Genomic DNA, 25,321 nt, shown 5'->3' with positions numbered 1-25,321 from the left:
TTAAATGAAAAAGGTTTTTTTTTTCTATAACATTTGATTTTACATCATCAAAAGAATCTAACTCATTTTTCCTTTTTAGTTTTTCCTATAAATATTTCTCTAAACATCACAAGTTTAAAAAGCATTCAAATCTTTTACATGTAGTGAGAAGGAAGATATCTATAAGAGAATACTATGAGAAGATTAGCTTCCAAGTCAAAGAGGCCAGTGGCCATTAACACCAAACATAGACATATAAATTTCATCAAAAACCAAATGCTCCTATGATGTATCTCAATAGGTCAGGAGTCGTGGATATTAAAGAACAGTTATATTCTTCGAATCTAGAAATGTAATTTTAATTTTTGAAGAGAAGTGCAAAGTTATAATAATTAATGTTTCAGTAGTAGCTAATATTGCAATGGAAGTGATCGAAATGTCCTCTTTATTTTTTCAATTAAATGCACTGTTCATTTTAGCTATTAAAATAATGGCGAAGACTGATTCTTCCCCAAAATTTTCATTCTTTCCTTTTTCCTTCTGACAGTGCTAGAAGGCCAACAACCATGTGTTCTATTAAGAGTCCTTGATATCTCTTGGATAAATCAATTAAACATTGCACGTATTCTGATTTTGTATTATGAATATTTATATAATTTAGGTGAACACTTTTATATCATATATTAGTCTTCTTCTGACTATATTATGCAGTATTAAATTGACAGTAAAAGAAAAAAAACTCAGCTCAACATGATGTATATTTATAACCAATAACTTCATGTACATAGCTGAAATTTAACTGATAATCAGGTAAGAATACCTTCAGAAAAGATTTGGCATTCGTTTGTAAAGAAAACTCTTCCTAATTGCTGGCTTACAAGGATAAAAAATTGGTAGAATAAGAACAGAAATTGGAGCTTCTACAAGAGTTGATTTTAGAAAGGAGCCAAGCTAAACAAGAAAAGGGTAGATGGCAAGATTTGATCACCATAATAGACTGAACTTCATGTGATGCTCCCTCCGTCCATAATTCCATATGTTTTAGTTCCTGATGACTTTATTTGAAGATTGTCCAATAATGTAGAAGTCATCAATCATGGATGTTTAGCATTGTCTTCTCTGATCTTGAACTCTAAATTCTTGAATCACCTCTTTTGGAAGTTCAAGACTTTAACTGACACGGCAAAGGAACCAAAGAAGAGGATGTTGAAGCAGATAAGCACAATGACTGACAGCAACACTGATGACATTCCATTAATGCTTTGGTCATATCCAAGAGTAACGGAAATATACTCTTTGACAGTGCCTTGGAATCCAGGACCCTGAATCATTTCTTCCACATCGCCAAGCTGAGATGTGATAATGCCACGAAGTGTCCATGAAACTGGGCAGAGATAATGGAACCAAATCCACCATACAGGAATATGCTGGAACATTGCAAGACTCGTTCATATTAGGCCAAGATAAAAAAAATGTTAAGACACATCTAATGTACAAACATAAGCTGTTTTACTCACAGATTTTGGAATAAGAAACCCGGATACAAGATTCCATAGAGAGTAAAATGCAGAAGAAATAACTGCTGCAAAGTGTTGGGTAGGTGTAATTCCAACAGCCATCATACCGTAGAAGGTGAAGTACATGAAAGTAAGGAACAAGAACACAAGATAGAGCAAAAACTTTCCTGCATTCGAGAACAAAAACCGTAGTCTTGTGTTAGGGTTTGTCTGAGGACAAATTTAGGAATCCAACATGAGAAAATATAAATATGTAGGTAGAAAATTTCTCAGATTTGGCAGCTGGGACCACAGATTTTATTCATGTTGAACATCTTCAACTACTATCTTGTAAAACTAAATGAGTTATGACTAATGGAGCTAGAGTGAGAAGTCCTTCTTTCTATGATGTAAAGGTGGATGAGATCTTACCAGCATCCCTTTCAAAATTGACCATGTAGTATGTGATCACACCAAATACTATTGTCTGAACAGCAACGTATGGGATCTCCACCAGTCCCTGTTAATAAGATAAAGTAACCGTGAAATATGCAATCTGAAAACGAAACATAGCCTTGAAAATCGTTCCTGGTAAAATGGCACCTACCTGAGCCATTGCATATGAGATTGGAGAGTACATTCCAGCTGCTTTCTCCCTGTAAAACACTGTCCTTTCTATTGAAACAACAGGTTGTACAGAAGATGCATTGTTTACTCCAAGGAAAAGGCATGCAGAAAAGAGTGCACCCATAATTACATACACTTCATGTGTTGTTCCCCTGCAGAACATTCAGTGACATGGTTATCATAAATACCTTTGCTTTTGTTTTCATTGATAAGATACTTTTTCTGATGGCAGATGAGATTATGAAGAATGCATACCTCTTTGTGCCGATGTTCCAAAATACGGTACCAAATATCAGGGCGCATATTATTGTAAAGAATATTCTCATTGCATTATAGGGTGGACTCCTCCAGTATACTATATTCTGCTTCCATAAACACTTGAGAAATTGTGCCATTGTGTTTTGTGAGTATACTGTGTCAAACTTCAAAGGTTTTGAGCCAGCAGGAGGTTGACCATGTTCCTTAATAGAAGATAACACCCCCCTGAGGTAAAGACGTGACAGAATCATTAATCCCACATGGAAAACAATCTTTCTATGCGAAAGATTACCTAATGATTTCTATATTTCTCAAAACTGATGAGCTTTTGTTATTAAAAGTGTTATTATTGCTATTGTTGATCATATTCATAGACCTTATCTGTTCCTCAAATAGAAAAAATCTAAGGGAGACCATGCCAGTAGCACACAAGAAAATAAATCAGAACCTGAATTGTTCGGAATTTTCGTAAACTTCCGCAAAGTCTACACCAAGTTTCTGTTCAACAGCTGGTGTGGTAACCTCAAGCATCCATGTAGCTGGATTGTAGCCACTGGGGATTGGTGTGATTCCTTCAAGAGACTGCAGAACAAATAGGAATGGAGTTTAATCTGCTCACAGCTCTTCTATGTTCTTCAGAAGCATGTTCTTACTTGTGTGGCTTAAAACCGTGAACTAAAAGATGCTTGCTTAAATTCCATGAACTAAATTTCTACTTCAAGCATTCTGATTCTCACACTACTAAGGAGTGGAATGTGAAAATATATAAGAAATGATTGAAGAGAGTGTTACCTGGAAATATTTTATCATGACATCTGATTGCTTTCCAATCTTTCCTCCATAGATGACTCGTCCTCCACGTTTCATTAGAAGTAACTGAGAATGAAGAATCACAGTTTAGACCTCTGAGATAAGCTACCTAATCATTAGTTATAACAATGGTAAATTGAATGGAGATAGTAATTGAACAACTAACCTCATCAAATGCTTCAAATATATCAATACTTGGCTGATGGATGGTGCACACCACTGTTCTACCAGTATCAACTGTATTGCGAACAGTTCTCATAACAATGGCTGCTGCACGTGCATCAAGTCCAGATGTAGGTTCATCCATGAAAATTATGGAAGGGTTTGCTACAAGCTCCACTGCAATTGTCAGCCTCTTTCTCTGCTCTGTTGATAAGCCAGAACTGCCAGGCATTCCAACCAAAGCATTCCTTAAACTGTCAAGCTCCACCAGTTTCATTACTTGTTCAACAAATTCCTGCAGAAGAGATCACCATGTCAATGATCTGATCATAATTAGGTATGCTAAGTTATTCATTATTGTCACTGGTTCAGTAAGGAACTTACAAGCTTTTTCTCCAAGCTCACTTCCTTTGGAAGCCTTAATGAGGCAGAAAACCACAGGGACTCCTCAACTGTAAGCTGAGGAGAATGTATGTCATTTTGTTCAACATATCCTGAAATTCTGGCAAACGTTTGTTGCACTTTGGGATAGCCAGATATTTTAATTTCACCCTCAATATATCCTCCTGTTTTCCTTCCAGCAAGAACATCCATCAAAGTGGTCTTTCCAGCTCCACTTGATCCCATCAAAGCTGTAAGGACGCCAGGTGCAAAAACGCCGCTCACGTTTGACAGGAGCTTCAGCCTAGTTTCTCCAACGCCTTGTTTTGCAATCTCCTGGTGAACGCAAGTTTATTCAGAAAAAGTTAATCATGAAACAACTTCTACTTGTTTTTGTCTTTGAAAAAACTGCATTCAGGAAACGGAAACTACAATGCCCCCACCTGTGGCATATCAACGTAATAATTGACACCATGGAATGTCATTGTCATAGGTTCAAAAGGAAGAATCATTCCCGAGGCTTTTCCTTCATCACCACTAGATTTGGATCCATTTTTATCAGAACTCTTTTGTGAGTCCTCTTCATCAGTTAGAAGAATAGATCGTGCTTTTTGGATTGCTGTGGCAAGGAAAAGCAACAAGATTACCAAACTGGTCTTTGACTGGAGAAAATGATAGTCTTTGGAGATCAACCGTTGCATACCAAAAGAAACTCCATTGATGAAAATGAGAATAGAAAGATGAGAAAAATTGTTCTAAACTTACGATTGAGATAGCTCAAGCCCCACGTGATCAAGCAGTTGAAAATAACTGTGTAGAGTGTTAAGACTCCAAAACCAATCCAATACCAGTAATCATCAGATGGTAAGCTGTATCCGTTGAGAATATTGTGACCAACTGTATCTCCCCCAAAAGCAGAATGCTAGAACACAGTTTTCATAGTTACATAAATCTTCTATAAACCACTAGCAATAAAGATGGCAAAGCAAGAATAAACTTAATCAGCATGTATGAAATACCTGCATCCATCTAGTGGCAGTAAATTCATTGACTGAAATTGCTCTTTGTCCATAGGTAAGAGGTGACAACCAGTAACCCCAAATCCACCATGGCTTAATCATAGCTGAAAGAGTAACAATGAAATCATTAACAACAAAACTGCCTTATATCTGCCTTTTATTCAATGGTTCTGGCTGCAGCTTACCTTTTGGGATAATAAATCCTCCCAGCAAGAAGATGATCATCAATGCAGCTGATCCAAATGTATTAGCAATGACCATGTCGCGTGCAAGAGCAGCCATGAACCGGAAGAGACCTAGTGCCATTTGGTGAAGCATAAGTAGGAGAAGCATGTAGCGGAAAAACCTGAAATAGTAATCAGAATGCAATGAGTATTAGTCTTGAATATTTTCTAAATGAAAAAAATTCCCAACCAAGGATGTAAAGATAATTACCTTCCAGGAGCGGGGGCAAATCCAACAGAGTAGTACACAACACAAGTCCAAACAACAGCTTCAACAAGGGAATATGGTACCCCAAGAATCCAAGTTGCCAAAGACCATGCCCATCCAGGATAAAATAAATTGCCTCTTTGTTTGTAGAAGACTGGTAGCCGAGCTATCATGAGTGACAACTCAGAATATCCATTAAACATCATGTGCACCAGTCCAAAAAATAGCGCGGACTGATAGAGATTGCCATAAGTCTCATCCTTTTCATGAAACCTTGTTTGTATGAACATTGTGCATGTGACAAGTCCAACAAATGTGACCTTTTACAGCAAGAGAATTTGTCAAATTTAGAATTATAAGTCCCCTTCAAACAATGATTAAGAAATTGTAGAAATTGAGTGTTCTATTGATGGTTCTGTGTGTATAGTGTGCTTTGAACTCTGAACTCATGATCAACTTGTTTATATGTTTTCCATGTTGAATTGCTTGATTGAAAATGTTGGAAGTCTCACATCAACTAATGATAAAATCAATTTACAATATATAAGTGGGTGCAAATCTTATCTTCCAAACTAATTTTGTAGGATTGAGTTAGACTTAAAGTTCATTTTTTTAACCGGAAATGCGTTGGAGATAATGTTAATCTTTTTCTTTGTTTTATCCATTGATAATATTCTTTATGTCTCTGGGTCTCCTTTTAACTCATTATTCATTAGTCGTCTAACTTGTATTCTTGATTGTGTTATTTTTTTTACCAAAGATTTTGTTTGTTTACAGGACCAGAGTTTGAGATAGAAAATTGTCATCGGATGTGAGTCTTATGGTCTTTATCATCTCCTTTTCTTCTTCATGTTCAGTTAGATTTAAAGTCTGCTTTTTAACATGGTATCAATGTCATGAGTTAAAGCTTATTCTAGCAAAATTTGATGCTAGTTGGATCTATTATTCCATTCACTATCGGAGCACTCATTAATGCCTAGTCCCATAGATGTATATACCTCGGTGTGAAAGAGTGTGTTGAAAGTCTCATATTGACTAGAGATAAGACCAATTTTCAGTATATAAGTGAATATAAACTTCATTTTACGAATCGATTTTATAAGGTTGAGTTAAACTTAAAGTTCACTTTCTAACATTAAATGTGTAGGAGATAATCTATAATAGGCATTTAAAGAAGAACTATACTTATAATTTGTAAGAAATTAATGGTTGGAAGTTGGAAACTTTCTGACTTATACAAAATTAAGAATTGAAAAAATTATTAATAGAAGGAGTGCATCACAATTTAATTGAGATTGTATATACCTGACAGGTCCTGAAAATATAAAGAAACTTGTGGCCGTTGAGCAAGGTCAATTCTCGGGATAAACAGGCCTTAAAGAGCTCCCATTTTGGCACAGCAAATCTAGTTGCGGGTAAAGCTGAAGGATGACTCTTTGATTTATCAAAGGGTGCGGTAACCATGGATTCCACAGCCTTTCCAAATCTAGAGTTGTTAAAGGCTTCTGCAATCTCTGGCACTGAGATAAATTTATAGGGCTTTGAAGGATCAGCCCAGTATTGAGCTTGATCTTTTTTGGAGGTCACCTGGAATAGGAAAATACCAAGTTTTAAGCAATAATAACTTCTTAAAGCATTTGAGTTTGAAAGTTAAAAACCAAAAAATTTACAAATACCTCCTGAAGAAAATCTGCAACTCCCTTGCGGGGTGGAAGTTTAAAACCCAATGATTCAAAAAACTCCAGCACATCTTCTCTAGGACCTTGATATACCACATACCCATCTGACAGAAGCAAAAGATCATCAAAGAGCTCAAATGTTTCTGGTGCAGGCTGAAGTAGAGCCATGAGTACAGTAGCTTCCATTTGATGAACAAAATTTCTTATGCATTTAACAATCTGGAATGTTGTAGAGCTATCAAGTCCAGTTGATATTTCGTCCATAAATAGAGCCTTTCGAGGTCCAACAATCATTTCTCCTGAAGGAAAAATTTGAAATGCAAAAGTTTGTCATTGCTAGCTACAAATTTCAGCTTCAATTACTGCCTTTGGTAATGTCTTAATCTTCTGGTATGTATATACTACAGTCAAAACTAACATGGATTTAAATTCCTGAATTGTGTTAGTTTCTCTATTCTATTATATTGCAGTGTCCTATCTTATGAATAAAAAGAAAAATTACAATTGAAAACTCCTTCAGTCAAAGCTATATTTCACAATACAAGTGGAAAGAAAACTTCATCCAAAAAATATAGGGACTGAAATTGGATCCTTTTTGTATGTAACATCAAAAAGCTAATCCAGTTAGATTTAACATAAGGATATATAACCAAAAGAGTCAAATTCAAAGAAAATTGCAATAAGTTCCAAGAGATCACCTGTTGTAACTCTCCTTTTTTGGCCTCCAGAGACACCCCTTAACATTTCATTTCCCACAACAGTATCTGAACATACATCAAGACCAAGCACTTTCAAAACATAATCTGTCATTACATTGTGCCTTTTCCCACCAACAAGTGATGCCTGTTGAGTAAAATCAGTTTCAAAAGACACAAATTAGAGAACATCCACGAACTTGAGTATAAGCATGATTTTTCACATATTATTTAAGATGAGATGACCTTCATGAAAGCATCAATTTCTGGACTTGGCATAATGTTCTTTTCCTTCTCCAAGCGTTCCAGATTTTTCACAATTTCTGTTTGTGATATTAGACAAGGAAATTAGTATTAGAACTCTGAAAGGGAAAATAAAAATAATAAATTAGTATATCACACACGTACCTGCATCACTTGAACCTTGACATCTGTTAGCAAAATCAAAAGTTTCTCTCACCGTCAGTTCTGCAATGTGATTATCAGTTTGGCCAGTGTATGCAGAAGCCCTTTGAATGCAAAACTCGCTTTGCTCATGGCCATTGTATGTGATACTACCACTTTTCTGCAAAGGTATTACAAAATCAAAGTTGTAATATATTTCTAAGATGTGAATGATATTTTGAAAATGATTTAACGTGTCAAAATTCAGAATCTGGCTCATTCCAGTTAGATAAAGGCTATACAAACCGAACCAATGGTATAATGATTATAACAAATTGGTTTCATACTTTCATTTTGCTGTACAATAATTGGAGTACACAGACAAAATGGTTACTATAGACACTAGTTTTTGCAGAATTCCTATATATAAAAAAAAGTTGAGCAAGTTAGGTTGCTCTACATAGTAGTTTAGTACTATTTTTATTTCAAAGATCCACACTTTTGAACAAGTTAGGTTGCTCTACATATATATATATGTCTGTGTGTGTGTGTGTGCAGAATTTGCACTACCTTGAGATTGCTATCAAGCTTTCCAGCAAGAGCCAAAAGTAAGGTAGTTTTGCCCGATCCAGGAGGTCCTAACAGCAACGTCATCCTACAAACAGCACATAACATTAAGCTTCATTTTCATCACAATGCAAACATATATGAAACTGGAATTTCTCCATCTAAAAATATATTATAAAACACTTCTCATAAAAACCGTATATGCTTCATACATTATTATACTAATCGATTCAATTCACCAGCCCACTGCAAATTTTTTGGCTAAATTTAAGTACTTTGTTTTTTCATTTCTACACAATGAGCTAAAGCTAGATTAGTGTGTATATATATATATATATATATATATATATATATATATATATATATATATATATATATATTTCCATGAAGAAAATACGTAAGTATAGTGTGACATTACCTTCCAGGCTTGATAAGACCACTGATGTTATTCAAGATGGTCAAGGAATGTCTCTGAGGTCGACCTATCCCTATGCCGGCTAGCATACCCTGGATTGCCATCATCACCAATACGAATCAGTTTGGACTGTAAGTTTTTTCACTAATGACTAACAATCATGGATAGAACAAGAAGAAAAAAAAAATTCATCTTATTATAAACTTAAAGCAAGTTATCTATACATTAAAATAACTTTTGAATATACGTAATATGATAATAGAGTTTCACAGTTTTCAGAATATAAGCTTATTTCATTTTTCTTCATAACATTCTTTATGCACAAGTACTTATAAAGAAACACTGCTGTTCGAAGTTATGATCTTATGCATTCTGTTTAAATTCTTGTATTACTAGACTGATTCTAAAGAGTTATATGATTGAACTAATGTTATTAAGCATAGAACATAATCAGTATTTTCTTAAAAAAGTAATAATTTGTTATGAGAGTGAGTAAAAGGTATTAACCTCAAAGACATCTCGTGTGTGATTGATCAAAGTTGGCAGAGCTCTTGAACCTATCTGAACATCAGCTCCGATAGTCAAGTTTCTGTATCTCACCTCGATGCTTGGCACATCCAATCCAACCCTTTTGCATTTCAAGAATGTGTATAATAATGTTAAAAAATAAGTTTTTGAGAGTGTCAGATACATGCATTATGATTATCATCAATATACAGGTCTCATTTATTTCAGAAGAAAAAGTGTACTTGTTAATCTTATAACTATTTGATCTAACATAGAAGATGACAAAGTGTTTTACTTGTTGAAGCGTTCCTTGATGGCAGAAAGAAGCTTGTAATTGTCTTGTTCATTGGTAGCCAAAGCATCCTTGACGACGCGTTCACGGTTGAACCGATCCAGCGTCCTCACATCAATCTGCTCCAAAACCTTGCCTCTTTTCTCCCCTTCATCGTTAATTTTCGAAGATGCTTTCCTTATCAACGCCGTGTTGACACGCTTCTGCGTCGGCAACCTCAGCAGCGCCGCCATTTGAAGCTCCTCCTCGTCCTCCTCCACCCATTCTGCATTTGAAGCCTTAGCAAACGACTCCTTCCCCGCTTCCGAGGACATCTCGAAACTAAAACCTGCTATGGCCATATTTTGCTTTTCTCTTTTTTCGTAAGAACGTTTCCTCCTCTTTTTTTTCCAGATTTCTTTCTCTTTAAAGAAAGAACCTCCGAAAAGAGGAGGAAGATAACCGTTTCCTATTGATTTCTTTATCTACTAAAGAAAATACATATCAAAAGAGAGGAAAAAAGAGAAAAGTTAAAAAACTAAGGAAGAGTTTTGATGGAGAAAACGAATGCAAAGACAAAAGTTTCGAGATTAGGTATTTATATGCAAGATATGCATGAGAAGAGGAGGGACCGAGTCTCATGCATGCAACGGTTTTTGTTTCCACGACAAATTTAGCGTATCATTGTCCTTTCGTGGATACAAATAATGCTTGTACAATTGTAATGAAATTTTGTAAAAAACCTTTCCTCGCACTTATTGCCTAGGATTTGAGGAGGATAACAATATGCAGTTTTTAAATGTCCTAAAATAAATACATACTATAGTCTTCATAGAAGGATTAATTAAACTCACTTTATATAATATAAATGACATATTTCCTTTTTGTCATTTTTAAGTTATTATATGTGGTTGAAACATATAAAAGTGGAGAAAGTGTGTGCAACTTTTTTCTTTTCAAAAAAATTACAGATGTTAACATTTAAAAGTGATATATAAGAATGTTTTTTTATTAATAAAATATGTGTAATAAATTTCATCTTATCATATTAATTAAATGTATTATAAACAGAATATATAAATGATTCTGTAAAAGAGAAAAAAAAATATAACAAAATCAGTTACAAACACGTAACTTTTACATCTAAAACAAGTTTACAGAAAATCTACGCTAAGTTAATATGAAATTCAGTTTTCAAAAAATATATACTAATAATATTTGAATTAAGGAGGATATGATTGCTTTTCTTTAATACGTTTTGCCTTTTTTTTTCTCTAAGATTATATGATGACATGGATGGCCATGATGTTTGTGGACTTTAAGAACCCACACCGTGGACGACTGGATCAGGTAAATGTTGAATTATGCTTTAGATGAATGAATTAAGCTTTTTTTTTTTTTGTATTGGGTTTGTATCCATTGCCATAAAAAAGAGAGTTGAAAAATAATTTGCACAAACAACATCCAATATCACAATATTTAGAAAGGTCTATTTTTTTTTTTATTTGGAGAAAATTGTGACTATTTTATACTACAAAAATAAAATTTTGCGAATAATATTCTACGATAGATTTTGAAAATAAAAGAAAGCTTGAATTAATAGTATAATATTGTCTGAATTGATAAATCGAATAAAGTGTAAACTGATAAACCCAATAAAGTCTAATGAATATATAAAAGGATCATGATATTTTAATAATTATTTTTAATAATTTGTTGACAATGGCCACGTGTCATTATTTTATTAATATATTTGAATTTATTTTTAGAAAAGTATTTAAAACGAATGAATCACAATCTGTCACCGTTATAAAAAAATTGTTATGAAAGAGTTGTTAAAGAAACATTTTTCCTATACGAAATTGTTGATAAAATTCTTATTCTTTTGATTGAACAGTTTGTATACTATTGTGGCTAAGAAGAAATTGAAGGCTTATCAATCATGACTGCTCCAGAGTTGGTGAGTTTTCTAAAAGCGATAGATGTGAAAGAAGTAGAAGAAGAGAAGTCTTATTAAAGGAGTCGTTATTTGTCAAAAAGTTACGAAAATATTGAAAAATTTGGGATACTTACGAATGAGTTTAATCCAATTGCTACATACTACTTATGAATGAAACGTTGAAAAAGAATAATGAGAAAGTGTTTCGTACAGTGGGACCAATAACTTCTCCTTCATATTTTTTTTCTTCTAATCTCTTAGACATGGTTTTCCATTTTTGTTACAATTATTATCAATTTTCTTCCTTTTAGTTCTCAAGCCAAATGGAGGTGTATTTGTCAAACACGTTTACAAGTCAATTAAAAAATTTGATGAGTTGTTAAAGTAAAGATTTAATTTCGTAATAAATACAATTTTTTTTTACTTTACTTTTATATTTATATAAGTGAAATTTTAATTAGAATTAATCTAATTATTGTTCTAGAATCCATAAACATGCTTTACCTAGTTAAACATATTAGATCTGGATTGATGGTTTTAATGTGTCCTACCGATCGATCCTATTTTAATATGTACTACCAATGGATCTATTTTAAGAATAGATTGAAGAGTCATATAAGCACAAGGCAATTTTTTTTTCAAATTTTAAGTATAAAACTCCACTACACAAATAGTTCAAATTAAATGCATAACTTAGATTTAAAATCACTCGTTAAAAGTTACAAGAGTTCTCACATGAGTCTTAAAAAACTCATACTAAACCTCAAAATCCTCACACTTAGTATTTTATAATAATGATTTTATTTTAATTTAAAATTTATTTTAACTTCAATTTATATTTTGGAAAACTGATTTCTGCATTATTTTTAACAAATTATTTTAAAGGGTTACATATGTTTTTAGTTCCTCAACTATCAACCGTGTTTGGTTTAGTCTCTCTTCCAAAGTTTGCTTCATTTTCATTCTTCTCCTATTTTAGTCCTCCATCACCAAAGGCGTTAATTTTTTTCTGAAATGGCTAACAGTATGCCACGTGTAAGGCCTATTTTAGTTTTTTTTTACTATAATTAAAATCAAAAGAAAAAACATTAAATTGGAGGGTCAAAATTGGAATCCCTTTTCTTCTTCCTTCAAGGGTTTATCTTCTATGAGCACTCTTTTCTTCTCCGCCTTCAACCAGTCATGGCGTCACCTGTTTGGAAAACAAAGAAGAATTAAGAAAACTACGTTGTGCGAACGAATTAGTGAAAAGAGGAAATTAAAAGAGAAAGAAAGAGATTAATTGTGTGTAGAGAAGATGAAGCTGAAGAAGATGAATTGTTTGGCAGACTATGATTTTTTCAAGTTCCTTTAACTGTAAATAAGAATAGGTGTAGCTACTTAGAAACTAAATATTTTTTGTTGGGTATGGTCACCAGGTTTTAACAAAAACTGATGCATTTGCTGCAAAATCATGCACCCTCCATGACAGTAGTCACAAGGAGGTGAAGGACTACGAACTTATCTGTCTTTAGTTTCTTCAGATCCCGCCTTTCCCTTGAGGAGCCTATATCAAGCATTGGCAATCTTCATGAATCTACGACTGAAAGTGCCAGTTCTTGGAAAATTTATCCTACTGTTGTAGCAATAAAAAGGGAGAGTGATTGCACATAATTTTTCAGGTTCAAATTCAGGTTCATCTTCTCTGCATACAATTCATCTCTCTCTCTCTCTTTTAATTTCCTCTTTTCACTTATTCGCTCGCACAAAGTAGTTTCCTTCAATTCTTCTTTGTTTGCCAAAGAGGTTAAACGTTGCACATTTGACATCATGGCTGGTTGAAGAAGGAGAAGAAAAGAATGTCTGCAGAAGAAAAACCCTTGAACAAAGAAGAAAATGAATTCCAATTTTGACCCTCCAATTTAATGTTTTTTCTTTTTATTTTAATTATAGTCATAAATAAAATTAGAATCGGCCTTCCACGTGGTACACCGTTAGCCACATTAGAAAAAAGTTAACGTCGTTAGTCATGAAAGACTAAAAATTATTGTTTCATTAAGGAGAATGATGAAAATGGAGCAAACTTTGAAAGATAAACTAAACCCAAAAACGTTTTATAGTTAAGAGACTATAAACATATTTAACCCTATTTTAAAAATTACTTTTTAAAATATTAATATACAAAATAAAATTTAGTATAGTGACTAAATTTTTTTAACTCATTTTTACTTTCTTTTTGTTAATCCAAATAAAGTCATCAGAGATTTATTAACATTAATTTTTTAAAATCATCTTATATATAAAGGAACACAACATATGAAACGATGGCAAAATAACATACAAATACATGCTAGTCAAATCCATTAAGATTTATTCAACTTAAAATCAATATTTCCCCTTAATTGATAGAGCATGTATCTCTTGAAAGAAATGCATCATTAAGAAAGGACCATATGTTTCAAGAGCTAAAAACAAAAGTTGTGATCTTTTTCGCTATTTCAAAAATGTGTTTTGTACTATATGACCATGTGAGCGTATGAGTGTGGAGAAGGTCCATGATCATTGAAAGGACTCACTGGTAAATGTTGTTTATCTCGAAACCTATAAATACAAGTCAAAGGTAAGAAGGTATGTGATTTTGCAAGCGTCATTGACTTGAACGTCGAGGTCTCTTGACAGGTACATCCAGACAATTTGAAACTTGGATAAAGAAAAATTTTAACTAAGAATATTCAAGATAATCTAAGCTAGCATGGAGAAAAGGAGTGTTTTGTGGAAATCATCGACTCTACACCCTAAACATATTTTTTTTATACAAAAGATATGTTTAAGAAGCTAACTTCATGCTATTATTGCAAAAAATATTTCATAATGATTAAAATAAACTTTTTTTATGAAGATTAAACAAGTGACATATTGTAAATGACATAAAAAATCTAGATTTTGTGTGACGGTTCAAAAGACTCATCATAGAAAGTGTATTTTAGAAACAATTATAAATTTTTTTCCTAACAAAGCTCCTCTAAAATAAACACAATTGTCATCCAAAGAGATTTTTGAATAAATGCATTCAATAGAAGAAATGGGTAAAACATTATATAAATGGAATGTGGAATATATAAGAGTACTAGAAAAAGGAATCTAAAATGTAAAAGCACGAAAAAATATCCGGTAACACACGTTTATAAACAAGAATAACAAACCTCAAAAGTAGACAAAGATCACCCCATCTCAGACTGTAATAACTCTCATTCTCCAAGGTGTTTTAACATTTTTTACACATTGAAGAATGGAGAAATGACAGCGATAGGCTTAGGTTATGATTTTTTCTTAAGAGTAAGGAAGATTAATTAACCTGTCTAGAAAGACGAAGTATGGGTAGTGCAAGATGATGATGAGCTCCACCTCTACTAAGTAAGACGTCATTGCTCCAGCTCTCTAACCCATAGTCAATGAAGAAAACAGAACGAAAGAAATATAAGTCTGCTGAATGAAAAATATTTAGAATAAAACAATATAATTGCATCACTTTCTATAACAATTAAATTTAAAATTTTCATTTTGTAATAATTAATTACAAACAAGTAATTAAATTTAGAATCATTATAGTATATTTTATAATTAATTATAAAAATGTCATTATTTTTTATTATGGTTGGATTTAGAATCGTTACAATATATTTTGTAATTAATTACAAAAGTATTAGGGTACTACTTTTTATTATATGGATTAAAACTTATCATAATATGTTTTATTATTAATTACAAAATTATTCCCTGTTTTTTTTATAACAGTTGGATCTCAACTATCATAAAATCATGTTTTTCTGTTATACAAATTGTTTTCAGCTAAACAAAATTTATATTTATCAAGAGTTTTATTTACTATATATTTCATGTTTTCCAATGAAAGAGTTAAATGATAAGGAAATAATAATAAGTGAAAGAAGACAATTATGTATTAAAGTAAAGAACTAACGGAAAGTAAATTGATATAAGTTTTCAATATGACATTGATTAATTTGATGATTTATCTCTTTAGTAAAACCTTTCACAAGAAATCTTTATCTATAACGGCAAGAATTAAACCACATGTCACCAATTTTATACCGATTAATCAACAAGATATTTTAAATGCATAAAAAGCTCTTAGAAATTACAAGAAAATTAAATTGTGGATTGTGAAATTTAGAGTGAAAGACCAGCAACAAATGGTGACGATCACTGAAAAAAAAAATCAAAACAATATATTTTATAATATCTATATATATATATATATATATATATATATATATATATATATATATATATATATATTCTTTAATATTACAGCGGCTTAAATTTAAAATTTTAATTTAAATTATTAAATAATAAACTAATGATTTGTTTGGTGAATTTGCCGGCACAAATGAAGTAGCTGTTTGGATAGTATTGTCTTTTCACATTATACCATTTTGGACCCAACTCGCGAAATTTGGGGGCGCCGCTCTCTAATACCGCAGTATGATAGAAACCAGCATTTTAACATAAACCAGTTTCAGAGCCTTGGCGTACGCACGGATTGTTAAAGGATATGTGAACTTTATAAGTTTTTTATTTTAAAATATGTTTAATAATACTTTGGAACAAAAAAAAGTAACATTTCAATAGTTATGGATTGTATAATTTTGGATTAATTATTGGATTAAGCTCAAAATTTTACAGCATCTTTTTAAAATAATATTTTTCATTTTTTATTTAGAAGTTTATAATAATAAATATTATTTTGGTAGTTGAGGTAAGAAACAATTTTTCTAAAAGGTCAATCCAATTCATCTACTCATTACCATAAATTATCAAATGTGAAATATTATTATAATATTTAAATAATTAATTATGGTTTTATTATTAAATTTTATAAATATATAAGAAAAATAATATTAAAATAATAATATAAATTTTCTATATAATGTTAAGAGAACAAGTGAAATAAAAGAGTTTTGGTAGTTAGATCCACCGGTCTTTCTTTTTTATATTTTTCTATTTTTATTTTTTTTATTGATTAAGATTTTAAAGTAATTTAAAGAAATGATTCAATCTATTCAAAAATAGAGCTTTACTTTTAGATAAGGAAAGTCTATTTATTTTTATAAGTTCTAAATTTATTTTAATATTTTATTTATTATTTTATTATTATTTTTATTTTATTACGGTTTATAATTGTGTTTATTTATTATTATTATTTTATTAGTTAGTGGTTGATAACCTATTTTTATTTATTTTTTATTTATTTATTGTTATTATTATTTTTATTACTGAGTGCTATAATCTCATTTTTATTTATTTTATTATTTTATTAGGAAGGGTTGATGACTTCATTTTTATTTATTTAGTGATTATTTTATTTTATTAGTAAGGTGTTTATAGCCTCATTTAATTTATTTATTTATTGTTACTTGGTGTTTATAATTTTATTTTTATTTATTTATTGTTATTATTTTTTATTTTATTAGTGAGATGTTTATAATATTATTTTTATTTATTTATTGTTATTATTTTATTAGTAGAATTTTTATAACAACATTTTCATTTATTTATTATTATTATTTTATTTATTTTCATTTATTTATTGTTATTATTTTATTTATTCAGTGAGATGTTCATAATCTCATTTTCATTTATTTATATTTATGCTTATTTTTATAGGTGATGGGTTCTTAACTTCATTGTTATTTATTCATCTTTATTATTGGAATTAATTTTGTTCAGTAAGGTATTAATAACATCATTTCATCTCATTTTTATGTATGAAGTACCTTAACACAAAATAAATGGTGTTCATCTATAAAAGCAGTATTCACTCGAAAAATATGAAACCTTCAAAATCAATGTGATGGTTTTAAGTCTATTTCCTGTAGTCGTCCTTCAGAGGGATAAGACACAACAACACGGCGTACATGATGATAATAATTTTAAATCAAAACGAAAAAATAGTTTTAGCTTTAAGAATGCATATTTTAGAAATCCAAAATTTGTTAGGTAAAAGGGGTAACTGCTTTAAAATTAAAACGTGTTGTGTGACTGAGAAATACATGAAATTATTGTATTAATATATATTGGATGAATTGTATGAATATGATTTTTTTATTTCTATGGAGAAAAATTACCATATTATGAAGTGTAATGTATATATTGGTATATGATGTTCTGGCGTGAAGTCATCCTAACTCTAATAAATTCTCATACACTCATAAAAAGAAAAAGAATGAGGTTTAAGTGGTGAGGTGGAAGAAGGTTCATAGTCTTAAGGATTGGTATGAAATAGTACATATGACTAAAAGTATGGAAGGGAACTAACCCTGTCATGATGGTTTTTAGTTATAAGGATGGTGGTTTTGAGATAAGAACATCAACATTATATGCATATGTCTCTAAAATTAGGGTCTTATAGGTTTATATGGGTCTAATGTTAAATAATGAGTTGAATGATTAATATTTTATTATAATAATATGAATTTTTCTATGATGACTTTTTATGACTTAATGAATGGTATGATAATTCTTAGAGTGAGGATGTGTGTGCGAATAAATAGAATTTAGGCTTAAATACCAAAAGCCTATGAGATCATGTGATACGAATATATTATGATTATGAGAATTTTATTAATATGATCACTCTTGAGGAGAAGTGTGATATTCATTAAGGTATGACTACATTGAGTTTGAATTCAGAGAGAGAAATCATCACGATTCTACTAAACTATCATACTCATGTAGATAATAAGATTTAGGTGGTGCAAGATAAGAATGGTGAGGGGAATGTTTTTGTTGATGTTAAATTTAATGTAGAGAAAATTCATGACAAATGCATGAGTATTCAACAAAATGCATGAGTATTCCTGAAATTGAGTCTTTATCATGTTTATGACTGTATGATTGAAACAATATGATATATTGACTGATGAAACTCAATTATCTTGAATAACTAGTACACAAATCATTTAAATTTTTATACAAATTTATGATATAAATAAGCTTACCCTTCATTTTTTTTTTGTGATATTTGGTGTCCATTTGCAATGATTGTATATATGTTCAAATTATATATGTGGACAAAACATTAGATAAATAAAAGATCTTATAGATGATAGTGAGGAACAAATGATAGATTTTAAATATGAGTATGAAGATTAAGATATATGTATACTAAATATCCTTCAATTAATATATTATTTATTTTTCTTCTTAAAAAAATATACACACTTTTTAAAAGATTTGAACATACATTATAGAAACGAGGATAAAATTAAAAACAAAAAAGACTAATATTTTTGGATTAATACATTTGTTTTATATATCAACATTCGATAAATATATTTGGCTTGTAAGATAAAATGATATTGTGCAATTGAATAATTTTTCGTGAAATCTATATGTACCATCTCTTTATGGAGCAAGGTATTAATTTTATAGTACGCCTTATGCTGTTTAAGTTGGTGATGATATTATTGATTCACAAATTAGAGCTCATTGTACATTTTTTTATTTTGTAAAATGTTCTTTTCTTTTATCACGATCTTACAAAATAAAGCTACTAAAATTGTTGTGATTAAAAATGTAAACTTCCAACTTGTTGTAAAACCCCTAAAAATGACATTTTAGAAGTGATTGTAGTCTAAAAATAGTGAGACTCTATTATTTTAATATTAAACAATTTTATTATAAATAGTTTTGTTATGAACGAGTTTCATTATTTGAAAACGTATCATCTCTCTAGAAATCACTTTTCTAGAGTTCTCTACCTTCTATTTAAGAGTTCTTGATCTCAAGTCATCTATTTGACGACCAAGAGGTGCCTAGACGATCACGGCGTCAAGGTCTACCTATCTGCCCGATCAGATTGTTGATCAGAGCAAGTAAATTTTGTTCCCTTTCCTTAAATTTCTCCCTAAATTTGTGAGCATGCAAAATAATCTGTTTTTGCATGTGAATAGAGTTCTTCTTTCTTGATTCTTAGCTCAATTTAGGTTCTAAAGTTAATTTCTCACCACTAATCGGTGAATTGTAGGTTTTCTAGAAATTCCTTGTGGTGCAAGTCTCGATATGGGTATTTCTTGAGTTGTGCGAAATTCTAGAGATAAGGGAAGCTAGTTAATTGCTGTTAATTGAGTGTATGTTGTATAAATTGATGGTATTTGAATACTGAACTGGTTAAATGTGAATGTTAATTACTGTTTTGTGATAATTTAAGTATTGTGGTGGAATTGATGAATTTTATGATGATGAGTAGTTGAGATGAATAATGACTTTGGTTGTATGTGTGTATGAGATGTTGGATTTGCATTGTTGAAGTGATTTTGTGTTGATTGAAATTGTTGAAAGAAAAGGGTAACTTAATTATAGAGTATTTTGGTCTAGAACTGAGTTTTTAAGGAAGGAAATGGTAAGAATGGTTGGTGAATTGTGTCTGTATAGTTGAGATGGAGTATGAGTTGAGTTGTATCATGTTCTAGCATCTAAAATAGTAGAAATCTGAGTTGTGAGTGTATTGTAGGGATAAGGTAAAGTTCTATTTGGTTTAGAACTCAATGAGAGGAAGTGAGGTAGTGAAAATGAGAATTTGAGGTTAGATGCTCAATTGGTCTGTTGGGACAGCTTGAGTAAGTCAAATGTGACTTGTTTGAGTCACTAAATTGCTTAAAAATGTAACAAAAGCAGTAGAATGAGATTTGGGTCCCTAGGTTGAGAAATTTGGTGTTTTGAAGGGGGAATTGGTTAGTAATCACTTTATAATGTTGGTAGTGAGGTTTAGAAACACGTGTTCAAGTCTAATTGAGTGTATAACACAATCTAGGAGAGTTAGAAGTTGGGAAAATAGTTAGAATTGGTAAACTTGGTGTAGGTTGCGTAATTCTGCAGATTTGGTGCTGCAAAATTATGCAAACTTGTTGAGCGAGTGGATTCGCTCAACGAGTAGTGAGAGAGCTGGGTTGTCTGTCTAAGGACTTTCGCTAAGCGAATGGTATGCGCTGAGCGAATTGTTGAGGTTTGGGAGCACTGTCATTTTTATTCGCTTAACGAATGGTATGCGTTGAGCGAATTATTGAGGTCTGGGAGCACTATCAGTTTTATTCGCTTAGTGAATGTTATGCGCTAAGCGAGTGATTTGAGGGTCTAATCCACTGTTTTATTCGAGGGTATGCGCTTAGCGACTGGTCCAGATTTTTGTTTACACTTTTCTTATGTGTTCTTGTTTGATTTGAATGATGTGGTGATTTATCTTGGATTATGTATGAATGTATATTGAATTATATAAGTATTAAAGATTTGAGTTATGATTCAAATGGGAATAAAGTATGATCTCAAAGTGATGGGTAAGTTTCAATGTGGAATCTCTTGGTGAGATTCAAGTTTGTTTAGAATGAATGCAAGAGCTCAGTCTTGGGGATTATCCTTAAACTCCAATGGTCTTTCATTATCAAGTAGAGAGGATTGAGCCATGTCGTGAGGAGTAGCAGAAGGTCTTAGTCTTGGGGGTTTCTAGTATGCCTCAAGGCCCAGAACATACTAACCTTGTGAGTGTGGTAGGGTGAAACCCGTTGGCTATGACTTTGCAAAGTAGTAGAGGCCACCACAAGTGCACAACCCGCCATAACTCGACAATTATTCTAAGTCCGGACAGTCGATTTAGGTCTCTGCATATTAAGATGTTTGGATTGGGTTAAATTAGATATGATTCTTATGTGAAATGCTTTAAACTTATATGATGTATTGTTTTGTATCTAGCTTACCCTTGCCTTTTTTTGATGTGTCTTTGTTTGATGTTTCTCTATTGCGATGATCACCTTAATGGTGTGAGCTTAGGAATACAATCTTTCAGTTGACTCAGCGGGAGGTTGGGAGTGAAACTTGCAGTTTAGGTTGTACTTTAATTCTTCATGTGAAAAATTTTATTCATAATAAATCTGTAGTGCTTGTTATATCATTATCCATGCAATGCTCATTTTAATAGTTTTATATTATTAAATTGGGATGTTAAACTTGTAGAGTAGCACTATTAAAATCTAAAATTGTAATGTATCTTAAAAATTAAAAATATAAGATATACAATATAATAACTTCATAGTAGCTTTCTCATTATATTTATCACATTTGTTGCACTTGAAAAATACTAATATCATTTACAGTAGTTGCAAACCAAGTATTTACAACCCTTCCTTTAATTAAATTGAATTAAAATCCTAACTGTTACACAACGAACTTTCTATAATCAATTATAGTACATTGTTAAAATAATATGCATAATTTCAAATTTGATATATAAAATGATAGTTACAACAAACAGGCCTCTTTTATATGGTTATAATCTCATAAATATTTTTGGCAACAACTTTAAACATAAACCTTTCATGTTCATTGCACTGAGATAACATAATTAATTTCTTGGATTTTGACTCAGTCTCACCATATAACTATTTTCTGAAACAAATATCAAACCAAGTTATTACCAAATAATATAACTAAACAAAACAAATGAATATAATTATTTTGTGAAAATCATTTATAGATCAATATTGTCATAAATCCAAAAGTCTTACCTTTTGATTCATTTGAATATTTTGGAAATACGCCTCTTATTATAGCACGCTACAATAAGCACTATAACCAAATTTCATAATTACAAAAAGATTGGAACACATAAGAATATACAAAAGAGTAATGACTACACTAAAACAATTTAAGAACCCAAATAATACTAAAAAACATTTTAGAGTGTTTCCCATAAGCCATAATATTGCATTGTTAAATACAAACATTTTGCACACAAACACGCAAACTTTACTCCGATTAATGCTCAACCAAAGCCAGAAAATAAAATATGTATATAATTTTAAACCATAGAAGAAAATATCAAGCTCAATCACAATCTAATGATATAATAAAAATCAAGAACCACAATACTGAAAAAAAAAACGTACATATATTTACATTTTTGTAGAAGCTACACCAACTAAATGAGCAATAACCACAATACACGAGTAAATAAGAATTTGAAAGGATATATACATACCTAATATTTACGTAAGAAGTAGACTACATAAAAGATATTTCAATATTTATCTCTTCATTAAGTTGAAGACACACTTAATAATATTGTCCTTGTTTTTATTCCACCAAAGTCCAAACCTTCAAGCCATGGAGGCAAATATCCATATCAACCACAATCCACTAATATAATAATAAAAAAAATATAGATAATAAAATGCATACATAAATGAAAATTTATGTAGGCAGCACACCAACTATTACTCAATATAACCACAATCCAAAAATAAATAAAAACTTAAAATATATATATATATATATATATATATATATATATATATATATATATATATATATATTAGAGCATATAAAAGACATTTCAATAGTTACCTCTTCGTTCAATTGATCACACACCTAATATTGTCATTATTATTTCTCTATCAAAGTTTAAACCTAAAATGTTATAGTCTCTAGTTCAAAAATATCATTAGATTAGTAAAAATATAATAATATATAAGGGAAAAGGGAAATAATAACAACTAAAATAGTTTAAGAACCTAAATAACAAAAAAAAACATTTCGAAGTTTATCACCTAAAAACAATAATATTATATAGTCAAATAAAAACATCTTATAAAAGACAATCACAAAAACACAATATCTATCTTAATTGTAATCACTAAATAAAATAAATATATAATTTTATACCATGGAAGCAAATATTCAGTTCAATCAAAATCCAACGATGTAATAAAAACTAAGAACCAAAATACAAAAAATAAAATATTTACATTCATAGAAATTTACGTAAGTAGTACAATGACTAAATGAGACAATGATCACATTCCAAGAATAAATAAGAACTTAAAAGTATATACATCTACCTAATATTTAGGTAGGAAGTAGAGCAAGAAAAAATTACTTCAATAGTTATATCTTCATTCATTCGGTTGAACATGCATATAATATTGCCCTCGTTTTTGTTCAATCAAAATCCAAACTTAAAATGTTAGAATGTAACTAGTGTAGAAAAGACATTTAACGTCACCCTTTAAACGTCCGACTCTCGAATATCCAACTCAAAAAATGACCGGTGACATTTTTCGTAAATAAAACAACCATATAAACGTCTGTTCTGGAGGGAACAAACTTCTAAAGACATATAGACGTCTGATGTGGGGAAATAGACTTCTATATACACATTTTTTAAATCTAAAAAGTTAATTTTTAACTCCATTTAGACGTTCGATCCTGCCAATCCGACTTCTAAAGACCTTTAGACGTCTGATGTGGGGGGAACCGACTTCTATATACTTATTTTTGAAATCTAAAAAGTCACTTTTTAACTCCATTTAGACGTCCGATCCCGTCAATTCGACTTCTAAAGACCTTTAGACGTCTGATGTGGGAGGAACCGACTTCTATATACTCATTTTTGAAATCTTAAAAGTCACTTTTTAACTCCATTTAGACGTCCGATCCCGCATATCCGACTTCTAAACACCTTTAGACGTCTGATGTGGGGGGAAACGACTTCTATATACTCATTTTTGAAATTTAAAAAGTCACTTTTTAACTCCATTTAGACGTCCTATCCCGCCAATCCGACTTCTAAACACCTTTAGACGTCTGATGTGGGGGGAACCGACTTCTATATACTTATTTTTGAAATCTAAAAAGTCACTTTTTAACTCCATTTAGACGTCTGATCCCGCCAATCCGGCTTCTAAAGACCTTTAGACGTCTGATGTGAGGGAACCGACTTCCATATACTCATTTTTGAAATCTAAAAAGTCACTTTTTAATTCCATTTATACGTCCGATCACGTCAATCCGACTTCTAAAGACCTTTAGACGTCTGATGTGGGGGGAACCAACTTCTATATACTCATTTTTGAAATCTAAAAAGTCACTTTTTAACTCCATTTAGACGTCCGATCCCGCCAATCCGACTTCTAAAGACCTTTAGGCGTCTGATGTGGGGGAACTGACTTTTATATAATCATTTTTGAAATCTAAAAAGTCACTTTTTAACTCCATTTAGACGTCCGATCCCGCCAATCCGACTTCTAAAGACCTTTAGACGTCTGAGGGGAACCGACTTCTATATACTCATTTTTGAAATCTAAAAAGTCACTTTTTAACTCCATTTAGACGTTTGATCCTGCCAATCCGACTTCTAAAGACCTTTAGACGTCTAATGTGAGGGGAACCGACTTCTATATGGCTGCACTAAAACACCGCTAACACGAGGCAGCAGTTATGCACACTCACTTTTCATCATCTTCCTCGCATTTTCTCTCCACGGGCTACGTTTTTTAGGTTCGTTTTCTCACTTTTGCACCGTTTAAAATTAATTTTACTCCGATTACATCACTCTTTGATGCATTATCTTTCATTTGAACCGATTAAAAGGTGTTTTCGTTGGGTTTTGGTATAGTTTTGCTCATGTCCTTGGGCGACATTCTTGGGCGGCGATTTCTTACGTTTTGCACTCCTCCAATTCCCTCCACTACATTTTTAGAACCATCCAATACAAAAAAAATGTACAATACATTCTGTTCAATTAAAATATAAAGTTGTAAACTCGAATCACCATGAGCCAGGAGCAACCCGAGAGGCTTCAAGCGGAAAAAGATTCAATCAAATACGACAACGTTTTAGACGTCTGACTTGTATGGATTGAACGTCTATAT

General features: G+C 31.3%; 1 protein-coding gene across 1 annotated transcript; it reads right to left on the bottom strand.

Annotated features, from left to right (window-relative positions):
* Positions 1-773: 773 nt before the first annotated feature.
* LOC124841273 (ABC transporter G family member 31-like) lies at positions 774-10,230 on the bottom strand. Its single transcript, XM_047317518.2, has 23 exons — positions 9,707-10,230; positions 9,412-9,532; positions 8,908-8,996; positions 8,493-8,577; positions 7,947-8,103; positions 7,785-7,861; positions 7,542-7,686; positions 6,841-7,142; positions 6,470-6,751; positions 5,168-5,484; positions 4,918-5,078; positions 4,733-4,836; positions 4,479-4,635; positions 4,157-4,332; positions 3,717-4,049; positions 3,337-3,627; positions 3,153-3,236; positions 2,809-2,942; positions 2,358-2,585; positions 2,083-2,254; positions 1,908-1,995; positions 1,497-1,663; positions 774-1,406 (listed from the first exon to the last, which is right to left on the bottom strand). The coding sequence occupies exons 1-23, from the start codon at positions 10,042-10,044 to the stop codon at positions 1,125-1,127; spliced, it is 4,290 nt and encodes a 1,429-aa protein (XP_047173474.2). The 5' UTR covers positions 10,045-10,230; the 3' UTR covers positions 774-1,124.
* Positions 10,231-25,321: the final 15,091 nt, after the last annotated feature.

This window comes from Vigna umbellata, chromosome 5 (genome assembly GCF_029865625.1).
Source record: "Vigna umbellata cultivar VRB3 chromosome 5, Vumbellata_1.0, whole genome shotgun sequence".
NCBI classification, from domain to species: domain Eukaryota; kingdom Viridiplantae; phylum Streptophyta; class Magnoliopsida; order Fabales; family Fabaceae; genus Vigna; species Vigna umbellata.
The sequence above is the reverse complement of the archived record's forward strand: the minus strand, read 5'-3'. Positions and strand labels throughout refer to the sequence as shown.

Coding starts and splice junctions, on each gene's coding strand:
- LOC124841273 (XM_047317518.2), bottom strand. CDS start 10,044: ATGGCCATAGCAGGTTTTAGTTTCGAGATGTCCTCGGAAGCGGGGAAG. Junction 3,237..3,336: donor TATTTGAAGCATTTGATGAG/GTTAGTTGTTCA, acceptor CTTCATTCTCAG/TTACTTCTAATGAAACGTGG. Junction 2,255..2,357: donor TGGAACATCGGCACAAAGAG/GTATGCATTCTT, acceptor AATGTTCTGCAG/GGGAACAACACATGAAGTGT.